Genomic DNA, 17887 nt, shown 5'->3' with positions numbered 1-17887 from the left:
ATTGAGACCTATCCACACAGACTCAGTGCTGCGATTGAAGCCAAAGGTCCATCATACTTCTTATAGGCGCTGTTTGGTGCCGTCTGTCGACACCACACAGCTCAATAGTTACTTCCCATCAGACCTGCACTGTGGAGGGACAGGTGCTCACTAAATTTCTCTGTCATTTATTACATTATCTACGTGGAGTACCAGGAATTTAAACTTTATTTATATAATTATAGAAATATGGAGGCTTTCTTTTTTGTTGTTGTTGTCAATATATTTGATATTAAATAATTAGAATGATGCACACTTTCAAGTGAAAACAGTACAGCTCTAACTAGTGTGTGATAGTACTGTGTGTACTGACCAGTTATTTCTAGCTTTATAACAAACGCCTCAGCACCTCAGCTGGGATGTTTCTGCCTCTCTCCACCTCTTCCTCTCTTCTCTATCCTTGCACTTTGTCCTGTATTGTCCTTCCTTTCTTACCTTTGTCTCCAAACAGTAGAAAAGCTGCTGTGGTAAGTTAGTCATCCTTTGACACTCCAAAATCAAAAACAAGGTCAGTGCATTTATCAAGGCAGTTTGTTAATGCTTTAGGTGCCATTTGGAGATGTAAAACAATAGCTGTGCTTCAGTCATGTGCTTTAAACTGACCTGTCGCCCACTCTCTGACCTCGTTTTGACTTTGGAGCATCAAATAAGAAAACACAGCTGAGCGCATTAAACCTGATAACTATTATGCCTCTCTTGACAGCAACCACTACAAACATTTGGCAATGAGTCTTTCACATCACTGCACGAACTTTGGCCCACTCTTGTTTTAATACAGCCATAGGCTGCCCTGTGAGGTCATGCCACAGCATCTCGATCAGACTTAAGGCCAGACCACTCCAAAACCTTCATTTTGTTCTTTTGAAGCCATTCAGGGGTGGACTTGCTGGTGTTGTCCTGCTGCATAACCCAAGTGCGTTTGAGCTTGAGGTCATGAACTGATAGCCAGACATTCTCCTTCAGGATTTTCTGGCACAGAGCAGAATTCATGGCTCCATCAGTTACAACACGTGGTTCAGGTCCTTGAAGCAGCAAAGTAGCCCCAGACCAGCACACTACCACCACCATGTTTGACAGTTAGTATGATTTTCTTTAATGAAATACTGTGTCAGTTTTACTCCAGATGTAATGGGACACATCTTCCAAAAAATTCAACTTCTGCCTGTCCACAGAGTAATTTCCCAGAAGTCTTGGGGATCATCAGGATGTTTTTTTTTTTATCAAATGTGAGATGAGCCTTGTGTTTGTTTTAGTCAGCAGTGGTTTTGGCCTTGGACCTCTCCCATGGTGTCATTTTTGCATAGCCTCTTTCTTATTGTTGAACCATGAACACTGAGCTTAACTCAGACTAAACTAAACTAAGACATACTTTATTAATCCCTGAAGGGAAATTTACAATTAACACTCTATTGTTGAACATGCTACACACAATTAGGTTGAATTACATGCAAATACACATGTGCAAACAGGATCCCCTTGGACATGCACTAGGAGAGATGTCAGAGCGATGGCGTTGCTACTCTCGTTGAAGCGCTGCCGGTAGCTGTATGGGTTCAGTGCCTTGCTCAAGGGCACTTCGGCAGTATTCAGGAAGTGACCTGGCACCTCTCCAACTACAAGGCCAAAGTCCAGATATGGTCCAACACAATTGACTCGACACTCTCTGATTCCCAGCCCAAGTCCTTATAGACTGAGCTACTACCGCCCCCTGACTCAAGTAAGGCCTGCAGGGCATTGAATGTTGTTCAGGGTTCTTTTGTGTCTTCCAGGATGAGTTGCTGATGCACTCTTGGAATCATTTTTGTGGGCCAACCACTCTTGGGAAGGTTAACCAATGTTCCAAGTTTTCTCCATTTGTGGACAGTGGCTTTCACAGTGGTTGGCTGGAGTTCCAAAGCCTTATAAATGATTTTGTAACCTTTTCCAGACTGATGTCAGTGACTTTGTTTTCCAATCTGTTCTTGAATTTCTTTACATGGCTCCTTTATGTGTTTTTAAGATCTTTAAGCCTACCTCACTTTGTCAGACAGGTTCTATTAAGGGATTTCTTGATTCAACAGGTCTGACAGTAATCAGGCCTGGATGTGGCCAGAGAAATTGAACTCAGCTTTCCAAAAAATGTCAATTCATGTTTTTACAAGGGGAGCAATTGGTTTTTCACATCGGGCCAGGGAGGTTTGGGTGGCTTTTTTCTCTTTATAAATGGAATCATCATTTTAAAAACAGCAGTTACTCGGGTTATCTTTGTCTAATATTCAAATTTGTTGAATGATCTGAAACATTTTAGTGTAACAACTAAAAAAATAAGAAATCAGAAAGGGAGAAAATACTTTTCCACTGCACTGTACATATTTTCAAGAAGGGTTTTAACTGAACAAAAGCTATCTTGTGCACATGGAGCACAGTTTCTCAGGTATGTAGAAATGACCTGGAGCTGTTAACCATGACAGGGGCGAGAGTATTATTTATATGTGAATTACCTGCTCTTGTTTCCTGCTTCAGGCAGCAAGCTGCATTACAGACGGTGAGACTGATGTCACATCTGTTGCACCTTTACAGTAAACAGGTAAAACAACTGAAGACACGGGGGAAGAACTAGAGATCATTTGGCTCCTGAAGAGAGATTAACTGAAGAGTTGTACCGGGTTAAATAGGATTACAGGACACTGAATTCATCATGATGCAGCTAGAATGATCCCATCATCTTCCACAAGCTCACATCGTTTATCACTGGTCCCTGCAGTCCTACTCAGTGCTAAGCTTTCTTGCAGCCTTTAGGTAATGATGTTGACTGTTTGACCCCTGTATTTTAGCTGCTTCACTTTCAACTTTCAGTGAAACAAAGTTAACCAGATAGACGCCTAACTTCAAGAGACTTTTTTTGGAAGTGGTTTAAGAACATAACTTTGCTCTAGGAAGCCACATTTTTAGATATAACTCTAGCTGAAGGAATAAAAGTTATACTTTGCCTTAACTTTGTACAAATATGACATAGCTTACTAATGTGTTTGCCCCTTTCAGTTTTATTAAGTGCATGTCAGTGTTGTTTTAAATGGTGGTTAAGCTCCCCCAAGAGTCCAAAAACATTCAGCTGTGAAAACCCTCCAACACAAACGCTCTTAGTGATCATAAAACTATTCTCAAAAATTATTTTTGGGCTGATTGATGATTTTAGGCCCATTTCTTGGCCAGATTTGCTCCTCTCCAAAGTACAGGGGGCATGGCCTGATTTGAGTCCTAACACAACTGTCTGAATAATTCTTAACTGTTTAGGGTTGATACGATTATTTTACTGCTCCTGATTGTTTCAGACAGTCTGTGATCTGTCACACATACACTATATTGCCAAAAGTATTCACTCACTCATTCAAATAATTGAAATCAGGTGTTCCAATCACTTCCACTCCTCTCAGAAGCTCAGTGAATTCCAGCGTGGTACTGTGATAGGATGTCACCTGTGCAACAAGTCCAGTTATGAAATTTCCTCAATCCTAAGTATTCCACAGTCAATTGTCAGTGGTGTTATAACAAAGTGGAAGTGATTGGGAACGACAGCAACTCAGACGTGAAGTGGTAGGCCACATAAAATGACGGAGCGGGGTCAGCGGATGCTGAGGCGCATAGTGTGCAGAGGTCGCCAACGTTCTGCAGAGTCAATCACTACAGACCTCCAAACTTCATGTGGCCTTCAGATTAGCTCAAGAACAGTGCGTAGAGAGCTTCATGGAATTGGTTTCCATGGCCGAGCAGCTGCATCCAAGCCATAGATCACCAAGTACAATTCAAAGTGTTGGCAGTAGTGGCGTAAAGCACGCTGCCACTGGACTCTAGATCAGTGGAGATGTGTTCTCTGGAGTGGCAAATTGTGCTTCTCCATCTGGCAATCTGATGGACAAGTCTGAGCTTGGTGGTTGCCAGGAGAATGGTACTTGTCTGACTGCATTGTGCCAAGTGTAAAGTTTGGTGGAGGGGGGATTATGGTGTGGGCTTGTTTTTCAGGAGCTGGGCTTGGTCCCTTAGTTCCAGTGAAAGGAACTCTGAATGCTTCAGCATACCAAGAGATTTTGGACAATTACATGCTCCCAACTTTGTGGGAACAGTTTAAGGATGGCCCCTTCCTGTTCCAACATGACTGTGCACCAGTGCACAAAGCAAGGTCCATAAAGACATGGATGAGAGTTTGGTGGAGATGAACTAGAATAGCCTGCACAGAGTCCTGACCTCAACCTGATAGAACACCTTTGGGATGAATTAGAGCGGAGACTGAGAGCCAGGCCTTCTCGTCCAACATCAGTGTGTGACCCCCCAAATGTGCTTCTGGAAGAATGGTCAAAAATTCCCATAAGCACACTCCTAAACCTTGTGGAAAGCCTTCCCAGAAGAGTTGAAGCTGTTATAGCTGCAAAGGGTGGACCAACGTCATATTAAACTCTGTGGATTAAGAATGGGATGTCACTTAAGTTCATATGTGAGTCAAGGCAGGGGAGTGAATACTTTTGGTAATATAGTGTATATATATATATATATATATATAAAGAGAGAGAGAGAGAGAGAGAGAGAGAGAGAGATACCATGATATTTTCTTGCTCTTTTGTTTAAGTTTGTTTCAGTTGGGGGGTGCAGATGGTTTAGTGGTTTAAGGCACACCCCACGTACGCAGGCAGTCCAGGCTTGACTCCGGCCTGTGGCCCTCCCCTGCATGTCTCTCCTCACTCCTTCCTCCCTGTTTCCGACTCTATTCACTGTCATCCTCTATCAAATGAAGGTGCAAAAGCCCAAATTAAATTTTTAAAAAGCAAACAAAAAAGTTTATTTCAGTTGAATCTGTCCTTGTAACTCTCCTGTGTTTTTTTAAAAATGACTATTGAATTAGTTATCTGCTCTGCTTAGCCAGCCTTGGCTAGTTATTTTGTCATCGGTTTCTTCATTCATATTATTTCTGCTCCATATTGACGTAGAGATGAAGGCAAGGACTTTTTATGTCGATGACCCTTTTTTTTACCTTAAGCACTACGTAGAAACGTATTAATGTGTCAATGTCTGTCGGAGAAAAGACCCACATGGGGTATTTTTGTTCTTTTTCTGCCTCACAGCTCAAAATTAACCTTGGATGCTGGGAATTAAATCCCGAAACTTGCAGAAGGAGTCTGCGGGCTCAAACTTGAATGTAGAAAATTAAGCTGACAAGTATAAACCTCAGTGTACCACTCTTAGACAGATTTTCACCATCTAATTCATCCAACAACTGTAGCAGTTAAAATGAAAAGAGAGAGGAAATAAAAGTAAAATGGATGATACAGGTTGCCTTGGCTTCATACCAGTTCCCTGTGAACTGAATGAGTTATTCATGCTGTTATTGTACTCAGGAAACATAATAACGCAGATTTCACATACTTTTAGACTCTTCAACTGCTGAGCTCACCTTAAGAAAACCTGTTGCCTTGACTGGTGCAGAGATTAACAATCCCTCAACATTGTCTGGACGTGAACCATCAATAATTATGAGTTCAGCTTCACACTTTATTAAAGCTACATGATGCTTACACTGTCTCAAACCTTCACCCCAATCTGCCATATTTTTGCAGCAGCATCATAACATCAGGAAATTATGAAGATGTCTTTTATATCTTTTATAGTCTAGTGAACTCGTGATTCTCCCTCTAGAATCTAAAACCAACTCTGTGGGTTTGAGTCAAACTTGAAGAAACTACAATAAACATGAAGCTTCCTTTGGATTTTCAAAAGTTTAAAACGTCAAAAGTTGAAAGAAATTGTAGCTTTCATTCATCAAAGTTTTTAAATCTGTAGTCCCCCAGCTGTGGAAACGCTCCACAGTCATCCCCATCCCAAAGAAAAGCACCATCAACACCCTGAACGACCTCAGGCCTGTGGCCCTCACTTCCCTGGTGATGAAGGCCATGGAGAAGGTCGTAAAACAACATATCCTCACAGTAACCGACACCCTGATGGACCCACTACAGTATGCTTACCGCGCAGGCAGAGGTGTTGATGATGCAAAAGCATTCATCATCGACACCGTACACAAACATCTGGAGCAGCCCAACACATCAGCCAGACTCCTGTTTGCAGACTTCTCCTCTGCATTCAACACTATGCAGCCTCACATCCTGGCCAACAAACTCACCTCCTATTTCCATCTGGACAATCAGCTTACCCTGTGGATACTGGACTTTCTGACTGACAGGTCACAGAGAGTCCAGGGTCAACAACACCTTCTCCGACCTCCAACACACCTTGCCAGTTCCCCTCAGGGCTGCGTGCTCTCACCTCTGCTCTTCATCCTCTCCACCGATGATTGCAGATCCACACAGCCTCAGTGTCACTTTGTGAAATATGCTGATGACACAGTCCTACTATCCCTGCTCTCAGGCCACTCACAGCACCATGGATCAGCTCTCCAGGAGTTTGTGGAGTGGTGCAACAGCTCATGCCTTGAGCTGAACATGAATAAAACCAAAGACATGGTGGTGACTTTCTCCAACAGGCAGAGAGCTGGCTGCAGCATCCATCACCTCAATCCATGGGAAGCCAGTGGAGCTAGTGGAGGAGTGTAAATACCTGGGCACCATCTTCGACAGCATGCTGAAATTCTCCTCTAACACAGAGGAGATTCTCAGAAAAAGGTCACCAGTGGCAGTATCTCCTCAGGAAACTCAATTCCTTCGGAGTCAGCAAAAACATCCTGCTAAGTTTTTATTAGTTCTTCATCGAAAGCATCACCACATTTTCCATAACCTGCTGGTTCTACTCCATTAGCCACCAGGACAGAAACCGCCTGGAGAGCACTGTCAGGGTCTGCTCTAAGATCACTGGACTCCCAACAAGGACTCTTTCCTCCATCTATGGGCAGCAAACACTCAGGTTAGCGAACAGGATCATACAGGACCCCTCACACGCTCTCCACCCTGCATTTGAGTGGCTCCCCCCAGGGCGCAGACTGCGCTGCCCCGGCTGCAGGACACAGAGAAGAGCAACCTTTGTCCCTAGGGCTGTTCACCTCCTTAACTCCTCCTAACCCCCCCAAACAAAAAAACAAACCAACTAAACTGAACAAAAATTAAAAACGCACATGGACTGGCAAAGTTGTGAGTCCCCCTCCCCCATAAACTCTTTACAACATGACTACCTCGCTCTCAGACGCACCTTAAAATTCTGTCAGTTTGTATTCTCATCATTATTTTGCATATAACTATATCTTTTTTGCTCCATGGTAATTATTTACTTGATTGCGCTTTATGTTTGACTTTAACATTGTTTCATGCACAAATAGTTCTGTTGACATATTTTGTGGTACACTTGTCTGTTTGCACTATTTCAACCTATTGGTTCAGTATTAATCCATTTCATATAGCTCTGTCTGATATTTGTTCACTGCTGCAACTTACCCTTCTGCACTACTACACGTTTTTACTCCATCCATCCCAGTTAGCTTTGTTTATTTATTAGACCTGTACATTTTTATCTTTATTTATTTATTACTTTTTAATTATCATTATTATTTCTTTCTGCTCCCTTATTAATACTCTTAAGTTCAGATTTGTACATACCTTTGTCTTGCCTTTATTGTTCTGTCAACTGACACTTTGTTTCTAACCTTTGTTCTTTTTTGTAATGCTGCTGCTCTAAAATGCCTTAAATTGCCCTTGGGGACAAATAAAGTTTTTTGAATTGAATTGAATTAAATTGAAGTAGGCACACTTCAGTGCCTCATCCTTGTGTATATTTTTTTATGTATGTCTTCAGCCATTATTGCAAAAAAGGTTGGGGCACAGTGTAAAATATAAAAAAAGGATGCAATGATGTACAAATCTCTTAAACCATTGCTTTATTCACAATAGAAGATCATCAGATGGTAAATATGAGGAATTTTACCATTTCATGAAAAATATTAGCTAATTTTGAATTTGATGGCAGCAACACATCTCCAAAAAGTAGGATCTGGGCAATAAAAGGCTACGCAGGGGGAAAATTTTGCAACTAATTTTCTTGACTGGGTATAAAAGGAGTTTTGGAGAGGCGGAGTCTCCATCCATCCATTTTCTATACCACTTATCCCGTTGGGAGTCACAGATGTCATTGGGCAAGAGGTCGCTTGTCAATCACAAGGCTGACATATAGAAACAACTAGGCACACTCACATGGCCAATTTAAGTCACCAGTTAACCTACCAAGCATGTCTTTAGCGGTGGGGAAAACCTGGAGTGAACCTACGCGTGCGCAGTAAACATGTAAACTCTGCACAGAAAGGCCCTGACTGGGAAGCAAACCAGGGACCTTCTTGCTGTGAGGTAACAACCGTGCAGCCTGAGGCACTCTCAGTAGTATAGATGGGCAGAGGTTCACTTATATATGAAAAACTGTGTCTAAAAATTGTGGGACAATTTCAGATTAATTTCCTCAATGCAAAATTGCAACGATTTTGAATACCCCACCATCTACAGTGCAGAATATCATCAAAAGATTCAGGGAATCTGGACAGTGCCAAAGGTCAAAACTGGACGCACGTGATCTTTGGGACCTAAGGCGACTCTGTATTAAAAACAGGCAAAATTCAGGAACAGGAAATCCCTGCATGGGCACAGTAACACTTCCAGAAATTATTGTCTGACAACCCAATTCATCATGACATCCACAAATACAAGTTTAAGCTGTGCCATGAAAAGAAGAAACCAAATGTCAGCATGATCCAGAAAAGCTACTGTCTTCTCTGGGTCAAGCTCATTTTAAATAAGCTGCAGTAAAATGAAAAACTGTTCTGTGGTCAGAGGAATCAAAAGTTGAAACTGTTATCCAAACACAGACGGCGTGTCCTGCAGACTATAGAGGAGAGAGACCATCCAACTTTTTATCAGCACACAGTTCAAAAGCCTACATTTCTGATGGTATGGGGTTGCATTAGTGTCTCTGATGTGGGTAGCTTTTACATCTGGAAAGGGACTATCAATACTGAAAAGTCTAGAGAAGTTTTAGAGCACTGATCTTTAACTGGGGGCCACATCAGGCCCCCCAAAAGCTTCCTGTCCGGCCCACGAGGGATCATTCAATTCAGAAAAGGAAGAAAAGAAGATGTGGTTTTAAAAGTATCTTGGCTTTAAATGTCTGCAAATGTTAAATCCATCCCACAAACAATTAACATTGAAATAGTTTTAGAATGACTTAGGATTGATCTGTTTTTAGGTTGGTAGATGAGCTCCAAAAATAACCGGATAAAGTGCTGAAAAGGGGTAATAAAAATGACTGATAAGTGGCAAAATGGGTTGTGGAGTGGCACAAAGGGACAAAAATTGGCAGAAAAAGTTGCGAAAAGAGGTTAAAATGTGGCAAAAAAAACAGTAAAAGGGGGAAAAGGGGCAAAAGTATCAAAAAAGTGATTAAAAATGAGAAAAAAAGTGCAGAAAAGTAATGAAAAGGGGTTAAAAAGTGAAGTAAATAAAAGAAAAGGGGCAAAAATTGACAAGAGTGGCACAGAGGGAATAAAACATGCAGGGCAAGTGGTTTAAATGGGTTAAAGTATGGCAAGAAATGGGTTAAAGGTGCACAACGTATGAAAAATGGGTTAAAAGTGGCAAAAATTGTTGAAATAAATGCAATGAAAATGAGTTAAAAAGTGGCAAAAATAGAAGTGGCAAAAATGGATAAAAGATTGGCACAAAGGGTATAAAACATGTGGGGAAAGTGTTTCAAAAGGGGTTAAAATCTTGCAAAATTGGGTTAAAGGGGCAAAAGGTATCAAAAAAGAGGTTAAAAGTGTCAAAATGGGTTCATATTGGCGCTAAATGATAATTGTGGAGGGCCCATTCTCTTGGATTTTCAGGGGTCTGGCAAATTCAGTTGCCAGGCCTGTCTCCTTGTGGCCTGCTGCATTATAGATATAGGGATAGATCTCACTGGTAATGACTAAAGATGTCCTGTGTTTTGAAAGAAATTACAAATACTACTAAAATAATATTTCAACCAGACCAAAATATTTATTTAATTTTTTTGTATTTGAAAGTTCGGCCCCCAGAGTTTCTGTTGAGACTAAATCTGGCCCTTGTGCATAGGTACTTGATGACCCCTGCTTTAGAGCAATATGTGCTGCCATTCTGACGATGCTTTTTTCAGGGAAGGCCTTGCATATTTGAGAAAGACAATGCTAAACCACATACATCCATCACAACCACATGGCTTCACAGTAGAAGAGAAGATGCTGAACTGGTCTGACTGTCTGGCAGACCCTATGGAAACCTTTTAGCATCATAGAAGAAAACATCTGGCAAAGACCCAGCTAGAATCCTACATCAGAAAAGCATGGGGCCACATTCCTCTCCCTAAACTCCAAGAACTGTTCTCCTCACTTCCCTAAAGTTAACAGACTGTCGTTAAATGAAGAGGGGATGCTACACAATGGTAAACATGGTCCTGTCCAGACTTTTTTGGGATGTGTTGCTGCCATCAAATTCAAAATGACCTAATATTTTTCATAAAAGGTAAAATGTCACAGTGTCAACATCTGATATTTTGCTTGTTACGAATAAAAAATGGTTTTATGAGATTTACATTGTACACAGTGCCCCAACTTTTTTGGATTTGGGGTTGTAAGTACACATCCAAAATGTGTTTTGACATTTCAGGGTCATGATTCTACATATTACATCTTTAATTTGTCATAATCATGTTAATCTGGTTAATCTGTATTCATCCTTCATCCCTTTATGGTCTGGACTATTTTCCCTAAGAGGCATGCCCGTGTTTGTTGCACTCCATTGTACAGGCAATAATAATGAAAATCCCATTGTTCAACAGGTAATTACTCCAACAGATCATCTTTGGTAACGACCTTCGTAATGCAGCCATAAGCTTCGTTCACAGCATCAAACACAGTTACATCAGAATGTAGTCAGAGAGGAGGCAGACGCTGGGAGCAAAGCAGCGCTGTGTTCAAGGCTGGTCAAGGTAATTTGTGGGATAACACTGCCAGCTCCAGCAGCAATGATTAGTGACTTTCATGTGAGGGATTTCTGGTGCCCAAAGACATTAGAACTGATTGAGGACATTCGGCTGTTCAGCCTCGTCATTTGAGAGATCTTTTTTAGACCGCTGCCTCTATTTCAAGCTCTGACTGTTTCATTTATTCACATTATGAGATCATATGAGTGTTTCTAAGAGCAGTGCTTGAAGCGATTCAAACCACAGGATTAAAGACTTCAAAAGTATGGAACTATAAGTCCTACATTCCCCTTTGACCGATTTATTGTGTCAACTCGTAACTGCTGGAGGCTTTTCTACAAATGTCATGTTGTGTGGGAAGCTCACCTCCATAAGGAACTCTCGGTCACGCTGTTCAGGTTGAAGTCAAAGAGTTTGGTCAGCATCAGAATCACCTGCAGAACAAGACAGAGTATATTATAAATTTCAAAGGCCATTAACCATGTATGTGGTAAACACAATCGATGCAAAAGTGTCAGGAAACAAAACAAGACACAGCAAAAAAACAACCAGCAGCCAGATATATACCTCTGCAACACTACTTTCTATTGATGGTGTTCTGTTGCATGTCTGTTCATGCTTACATTAGTCTAAAGCAGAGATCATCAACTACATTTGTACAAGGGCCAGCTTATGCCTATGCAGACACTGTGGGCCGACGCTTTAAATGAACTAAATAAAAGAAACCTTGAGTCTAAATAATTGTTTTTTCTTTGAAATGCTCCTTATTTTAGCCTTTAGCAGTGAACTCAATCTCTGTTCTCGCAGTAAAACCCCTATACCACAGTGAGCCACAAGGCAGTGATTGAGATATTTAAGCCACATATTTCTGAGGCTGACATGTAGTTTGATGTAAATTTGCTGCATCCTCATTGGTGAAAAACACATCAAGGAAAAATATATTCTGCCTGTTAAGCCCTAGCCTCATTTATTAGGGTACTACTTGAAATTTCCAGCCCATCTTTAAATGAGTATAACTCTGTAACTACAAGTTTTATTTGAATGATCAAGGTACAGTAATAAAGAGGGCACTTGTGAAATTTGTTCAAAAGTGTGAATATGTGTATATATGTTACTGGGTCAGAGTGAATAAACTTACCACACACATTATAAATGAAAAAAAGAATTTTTTGCCTGATTTTTTTTTTTTTGCAATTTTAGCAAATACATCCCACAGAAAAAATGCAGTTGAAGTCCAAAAATCTCCAGTAGGCCAAAGCACCATATTTTGACATTACCTGTCTCAACTTTTATGCCACTAGAGGGTTATCTGGACAAAATAAGAGAGATTTTAGTAAAAAAAATACCCAGACAAAATCCCATCTTGTGCTATTTGGGCCCAAATTGGCCAAATTTGGCACGATCTCTGCCATTTTAAAAAATCTCAGGTATCAAACTCTTTTTACTCATATACCATTATAGGTGGTCACTGCATCATGGAATTCTTTTTTTCCCCTCAAATCACCCAGACCTCAATATAGTTCCCTTTTAAAGAAATCTTACAAAGAAACTAAAGTTTGACACCAAGAGGAGCAGATTTATTTTCAAAAGCAGAAAAAACAACACAAAATAAAGAGCAGTAAGCTAAAAGAAACTGCTGAAACAAATGGAAACTTCACAAACATGACTAGAATTTTCAGTAGAAGCTGGGCTTTCAAATGAGACCATGTTTGTGTCTGTAGTACCAGGCACCATCCCGTAGGGGGCGGAAGTGTCCGACTATGTAGCACTATGGCCACTTTGATATGTGGTCATTGATTTGATTCCTTTTTTAGTTTGATGTAGTGCAGGTAGAAAATGTTTATTTGGGCTTGTAGCTGAGCTTCTTCTGTTTAATTTGATGTGTAACATGACTATTTTTGTGCAAAACTAGAGCACCTAGAGCAAGTTTGTTCGGATCAAGGCAAGCAGGACCAAATTTGGTCCCGCTAGGGCTTAGGAGGTCTTATAAGACGTATTCTCAGGCAGTGAAAAAACTCGCGATCACCCTGAACTGGACTTATGAGTAAGTTTGTCATGCATCATTTTTGCTAATAATTGTTAATAACTGTTGGATTTTTGTAAAACTGATTAAACATTAAGCCAGTAAAGAAAGTTTCAGGCTCACTTATTTTTGGTGTTGCTTAAAAATCTGTGAGGATAATAAAAGGAAAGACGGAAAAGATAACCTAATACAACAGTGTATTTTTCCTCAGCACTTTTTCTGAGTTTAATTGAGCTTCTGGGGGCCGGATGGGAATCTGTCAGGGGCCATTCGGTACAAGGTCACTGCAACCGCACTGTGGCGGCTGCATCATCTGCTGCAACCTCGTATTAGTATTTCTTTTGATTGATTTGTCAAATCTTAGTCACTTTTGTTTTCCTTTTCATCAGGCACATCACACACTTACTTTTGTTAAAACAGATCTTAATTTATTGCAGTTGACAGATGTTTTCTGATTTGACTCATGATTTGCTAATTAGATTCATTTCTTTTGCTCTGTATTTTCTGATATTTGATTGATCATTTATTATAAATAGTTTATTTAAATGGGTTAATTTTGGTTGGTTTCTGTTTAAATAAGTAACATGTTTAGTTTGTAGTCACTATAGTTTCCCCCTTGTTTGTGTTGGACTAGTCCTTTATGGTTGTCAGGTCCGTTTAGTTATGTCTGGTTAGGTTGAAGCTTCACTTCTTTTTGATTCTTTGACCTCATTTTGAGTTTGGGCACTAGTTTGCACTCTCCGCTTATTTCCAATTTCAAATGTTAAATTGACGATTTTTGTTAACAAATTATTACTTAACCAATGCAACTTTCTATTTTACACATTTGTCCTTTTGCTTAGAGTGCTTGGTCCCTGACACCCACAATATGTGAGGTTGCAGTGACTGTTGAAAATCTCCAAAATCGAATCAGTTCACCATCAAGCCCAAATGTATGTTTGTGCCAAATTTAGAAAAAAATCCCTGAATGCCTTCTTGAGTCACTCTGTGCCCAGGATTCCAGGTTATGGTCACTTCAACCATGTACCCACTTTATTTTAGAGGCAGACTTGTCATTCATGCAAAGCTTTAAGAACACAAACCATTCTCCATTTATCACATTTACAAAAAATGACCACAAGGCCCCAATGACTTCAGGTGTGAAAAAAAAAAAAGAAAAAGAATCAGTTCATCTTCAAGTCAGAATGGACATTTGTACAAAGTTTGATAAAGATCCCAGAAAGTGTTCTTAAGATATCAGAAGCAAGGGATAAAAATAAAGCCCTAATGACTTGGATCTTTAACCTTTGACCTCTTAAATGCAACCAGTCTATCACTGACTAAGACAAGACATTTACAACATTTAAAGGAAATCACTCTAGGTGTTCATGAAACATTGCATTTGTAAGAAAGGTGCAGACAGAAAGTCAAACCTGAAAACACGATTCCTCCAGGCCCAGCTATCCCAGGCATGGAGGCCTTAAAAACAGCTTAATGCAGATTAACTGTTAACATTAAAAATAAAAATGTAACTGTGAATCAGGGTTTTTGAGATACAAATATGCTATAAAAACTAAGAAATACAAGAATATCCATATTTGGCTTCTACAGGTTTCAGTGCAGTAGGTTTAAGAAATGTTGGCTGACCACTTGGCTGAGCCCAGGTGAGCTGAATTCACAATAAAATACACACAAGAACCCTCATATTTCTATTTACTAAAACTTTTTGTTTACAGTTTCTCAAAAATTTCCAAAAATGTTCAAAGACAGAGAAATTCCTAAATTTTATAACTATGACAGGACATGTCTTTTCATAGTGGCTGCTGTGGGTTGCAAGTACTATTGCCCAAACTCACATTTGTACCTTGCCCCCCCTCCCAACCAGTCTTGGCATTTCCAGCCAAGACCAGCACTGCTTAGTGCCACCCACCTCAATGACCTCCTTCTCAATACTATTTCTTGTTTTAAATTGAGGACAAGTTAAAACTGCATATTAACTAAACAGTTTTACTTTCATTCATAAATTTCTCATTATGGTGGAAAAATTGACTATGGCTCTTCCAGGGCCATGCTAACTGCACAAATGTGCCCAGATCCTGAAGAAGAAAAGCAGCACCAGACCATCACACTACCACCATCACGTTAACCAGTGTTCCAAGTTTTCCCCATTTGAAATGGCTTTGTAACCCTCTCCAGACTAATAGATGACAATGTTTCTCAACTGTTCTTGAATTTCTAAAGATGGCGCCACGTTTTGCGTTTTGAGATCTTTTAGACTACTTCACTTTTTCAGACAGTTTCTATTAAAGGGATTTCTTGATTCAGCAGGTCTGATGGTAATCAGGTCTGGGTGTGGCTAGTGAAATTAAGCTTGGCTTTCCAAAAAAAGGTGGTTAATCACAGTTAATTCATGATTCAACAGGCGGTGGATTACTTTTTCACATAGGTCCAGGTAGGTTCGGATGGCTATATTCCCTTAATAAATGAAATCATCATTTAAAAACTGCATTTTGCATTTACTCAGGTTGTCTTAGTCTGATACTAGAATTTGATTGATGACCTGAAATGTTGAGATGTGACAAAGCCATATTAACTTTCTTTTGACTGACATCCCTCAAAATATGAAAAGTAAAATGGTCACCTTGGTGTCAACAGCTCCTGTAAAATGATTACAAACCTTTCAGAATGGTTTTGTATCACAGGCATTAATAACTGCACTCGACCTGGATAATGTGTGGGTTGCTGCTTTTTGGCCTTCACTGTTTTAAACCAAACAAAGCCTTTTAAATTAAATTGCAAACCTTGATGTGGTTTAATTTTGCGACACTTATCACCATGTGAGATAAGGTGTTAATGTGTGAAAATATCTTTGCCAGGATGCATCACTGGCTTATTTTCACACCAGTGATCTAAACCCACACATCGCTGTGAGCTTGTCAGAGATCCAACATGCAGAATACCATACATCCCATTGTTTAACATGATCTCCTCTAATTGTTTCAAACTCATTACTTAATCATATCAGAATGGTTTTAAACACTCCACTGTTAATATTCCTCATACCGCTCACACCCTCAAGGTGTATGGGATGAGGGAAAGTGGGTCAGCCAAAGTCTTCAGGGAAAAACAGAGGCAGAAACATCACATTTCGCTTGGAGCATAAAAGAAGTAAAGCAGCACGGAAACTCACAATCTATTTACTTTGTGACTGGAGGTGGATTTGAAATGGAGAAAACTCAGAAGAAGCAGAAACGGAAAGAAAATCTTCAGAGGGGATGCAGCAGTTTCACATTAATAACGTCTTTTTTTCTGTAGTTGTCTGCCTTCTTATTCTTGTTGAGCTGAAAACTGTGAAAATGTGCAGAAATACTTCATGGTGATTTTGACAGTTATCTGATGACCCTCATGCACTGGGAGTAACCTGCAGCACAGCGGTCAGGTGATGTGGCGTAGGCGAGGAGGAGATACTGCAGATGGAGAAACATCTATTCACATTATGCATCACTTCAGATACTCCACTCAATCTTTATCTCTAGTTTTGCTATCAGGGAAATAGCTGGGTGTGCAGGGCAATGCATGCGGATATCTACAAGGGCTGAGAGTGGAATAAACAACTTGATTGTATACAACCACTGCAGCTGATAAAGCCTCTAAAAACAGGACTTCAGAAAAGCTGTCATTCTTCTTAGTTTAAAACACTGTCTAGTGTTACTGCCCCTCAGCAGGACAGAATACATGTCGTTAGTGGTTGATAATGATGACACCACTGGGGGCGGGGCTTTGAACAGGCCCTGGTGTTGCTCCAGATGAGTTAGTTTGTTTTCACTCAATATTTATGCCAAGTGTGCTTTCTGGCACAGCCAGCATCAAAGTGAGATTTTTACACTTATGATAAAACTGAGCCGGCCTCCGGTGGAATTGGGCAATGTCAAGTTTGATTATTTAAAGCTCTCCGGTCTACAGACAAACCGGTGGGGTGATTCTAGGCACTGCCATTTTGCAGTGACTCCCATAACCACTAACCTGACACGCCAGATGGATGTGTTTCATAAATCCATCTGGGAAAACTCCCATAGACAGCATTTGGGAAAGGGCAGAGCTTTTGAAAAAAAACTTGGAGGGCAATTGGATGAATGATCTGTCCGTCACATCTTTATGGGCCAATCAGAGCAACAAAGCACGTGACACCGTAAGTGTGCACACTTACCGAGAAGTAAACTCCATAGAGAGCTGCATAACGCGAACCATCGCGACTTCAAACTTTTAACATTTTTTGAAGAGAAAACAACTCAGTGCTGTTCTTTCTTCTTCTTTTAACAAGGAAATGTCATCGAGTTCTGATAAAAACTTTGGCTACGCTTTAGCAGCATCCATGCTAATGTCTTCTGCCATAATTGCACCTGTTCGTTGCTGCTTGCTCACATCACGACTCCACCGCGCCCAAAAGTACCGCCCCTTGACGCTGATTGGACCTGTCACTTTCCAATCGGGCCCAGACTGTTCAGATGGGAGCTTTGCAAGATGGATTCGCCAGTGAGAAACATGGTAACGGTCAAATCCATCTGCTTTTTCAAGATTACATAACTACTGTACGTATAACCACAACTAGCATAACTGCAGCATCATCTGCTGTTTCCTGCTGACTGTGACAGCAGTGGAGATAGTAACAATTAGAAACATCAAACAGCTACTTTAGGGCTTTGGACTTCTGTTTTCCGCTATTCACGTCATTATTATATAGCTCTGAATGCATTATTCTTTTTTTAACAGAAATGATTGGAAGGCCCTTCTTGATTTTGATCGGCCAGTGAGGGAGAAGTGACATAGATGAGCGTTGTTCCAAAATTTGTACTCTTTTACATGAGAGCACTTAGACACAGCAAATAAAATGACAGA

The 17887-nt window shown here is 40.4% G+C and overlaps 1 protein-coding gene across 1 annotated transcript in view; it reads right to left on the bottom strand.

The window, feature by feature from the left end:
• LOC121508774 (VPS10 domain-containing receptor SorCS1) overlaps positions 1-17887 on the bottom strand; it is a 330036-nt gene that overhangs the window by 158259 nt on the left and 153890 nt on the right. The window contains exon 2 of the mRNA XM_041785854.1: positions 11356-11423. Coding sequence (XP_041641788.1) covers positions 11356-11423 — 68 coding nt within the window. The remainder of the gene's footprint in view (positions 1-11355; positions 11424-17887) is intronic.

This window comes from Cheilinus undulatus, linkage group 4 (assembly GCF_018320785.1).
Source record: "Cheilinus undulatus linkage group 4, ASM1832078v1, whole genome shotgun sequence".
Lineage (NCBI taxonomy): Eukaryota > Metazoa > Chordata > Actinopteri > Labriformes > Labridae > Cheilinus > Cheilinus undulatus.
This window is presented reverse-complemented; position numbering and strand designations above follow the sequence as displayed.